This window comes from Aplysia californica, unplaced genomic scaffold, assembly GCF_000002075.1.
Source record: "Aplysia californica isolate F4 #8 unplaced genomic scaffold, AplCal3.0 scaffold01419, whole genome shotgun sequence".
Taxonomy (NCBI): domain Eukaryota; kingdom Metazoa; phylum Mollusca; class Gastropoda; order Aplysiida; family Aplysiidae; genus Aplysia; species Aplysia californica.
The window spans coordinates 31,096-32,484 of record NW_004798689.1 but is presented as its reverse complement, the minus strand read 5'-3'; the positions used below and the strand labels follow the sequence as shown (position 1 = coordinate 32,484).

General features: G+C 44.6%; 1 protein-coding gene across 1 annotated transcript in view; it reads left to right on the top strand.

Moving 5' to 3' along the window:
• LOC101856151 (beta-adrenergic receptor kinase 2) overlaps positions 1–1,378 on the top strand; it is a gene marked incomplete at both ends in the record, with an annotated part of 7,681 nt that extends 6,303 nt beyond the window's left edge. Inside the window, 1 exon segment of the mRNA XM_013090689.1 lies at positions 1,216–1,378. Coding sequence (XP_012946143.1) covers positions 1,216–1,378 — 163 coding nt within the window.
• Between the last annotated feature and the right edge of the window lie 11 nt (positions 1,379–1,389).

Genomic DNA, 1,389 nt, shown 5'->3' with positions numbered 1-1,389 from the left:
TTTATCTCCCCTCCTTCTTTCCTATCAAACGTCTGTCGTCTTTATCTCCCCTCCTTCTTTCCTATCAAACGTCTGTCGTCTTTATCTCCCCTCCTTCTTTCCTATCAAACGTCTGTCGTCTTTATCTTCCCTCCTTCTTTCCTATCATGTCTATCTTCTTTATCTCCCCTCCTCCTTCTTTATTTGTGTTTGTTACTCTCTTGTGCGGGTGGTTGGAGGGTGCTCTGCTGTGCGTTACTCCTTCTTTCCTATCAAATGTCTGTCTATCGTCTTTATCTCCCCTTCCTTGTGGATGGTTGGCGGGTGCTCTGATGTGGTTTGTTGCTTCTCTTTCTTCCCTATCATACGTCTGTCGTCTTCGTCTTCATCTCCCCTCCTTCTTTCCTATCAAACGTCTGTCGTCTTCATCTCCCCTCCTTCTTTCCTATCAAACGTCTGTCGTCTTCGCCTTCATCTCCCCTCCTTCTCTCCTATCAAACGTCTGTCGTCTTTATCTCCCCTCCTTCTTTCCTATCAAACGTCTGTCGTCTTTACCTCCCCCCTCCTTCTTTTTTGTGTTTCTTACTCTCTTGTAGTACCTTTACAAATCTTCGACACTTATATGACCTTACAAGTGCCGGAAAACTCTTACTGAAACAAAAAACTCTTTCGAAAGTGTTTATTCACTTAATTACCATTCATCTGTTGACCATTAAAATTGTTATTTAACAAGGCCATTGTTACAAAATGTTTGTTAATGAGGCTACTGAACTGTTTGTTAACGAGGCTACTGAATTGTAATATTTGTTACTGTACTGTGATGTTTTTACTGAGACCACTGTACAGTGATGTTTGTTAACGGGGCTACTGTACTGCGCTGTTTGTTACTGTATTGTGCTATTTGTTAACGCACTGTACTGTTTGTTTTTTGTTAACACACTGCTATACTTCTGTGTCGTCCGGTTGACGTGCTTGTTACTGTGCTGTGCTGTTTGTTAACGCATTGTGCTATATTTGTTAATGCACTGTGCTATGTTTCTGTGCTGTCCAGGTGACGTATTAGTTAACGTGCACTGTGCTTTGTTCCTGCGACGTCCAGTTGACTCAGGATGACCAGGACCTGTATACTGTGTTGTTTCTGTGTCGTCCAGTTGATGTGTTCAATAATGACTGTGTTGTTTCTGTGTCGTCCAGTTGATGTGTTCAATAATGACTGTGTTGTTCTGCGTCGTCCAGCTCACGGAGGCTGACCAGGACCTGTACAAGAACTTCCCTCTGGTGGTCTCGGAGCGCTGGCAGCACGAGGTCGCCGAGACCGTCTTCGAGGCCATCAACACCGACACGGACAAGATCGAGCAGAAACGCAAGCAGAAGCCCAAGGCCGACGAGGTGGACCTGGGTAAGTTATCA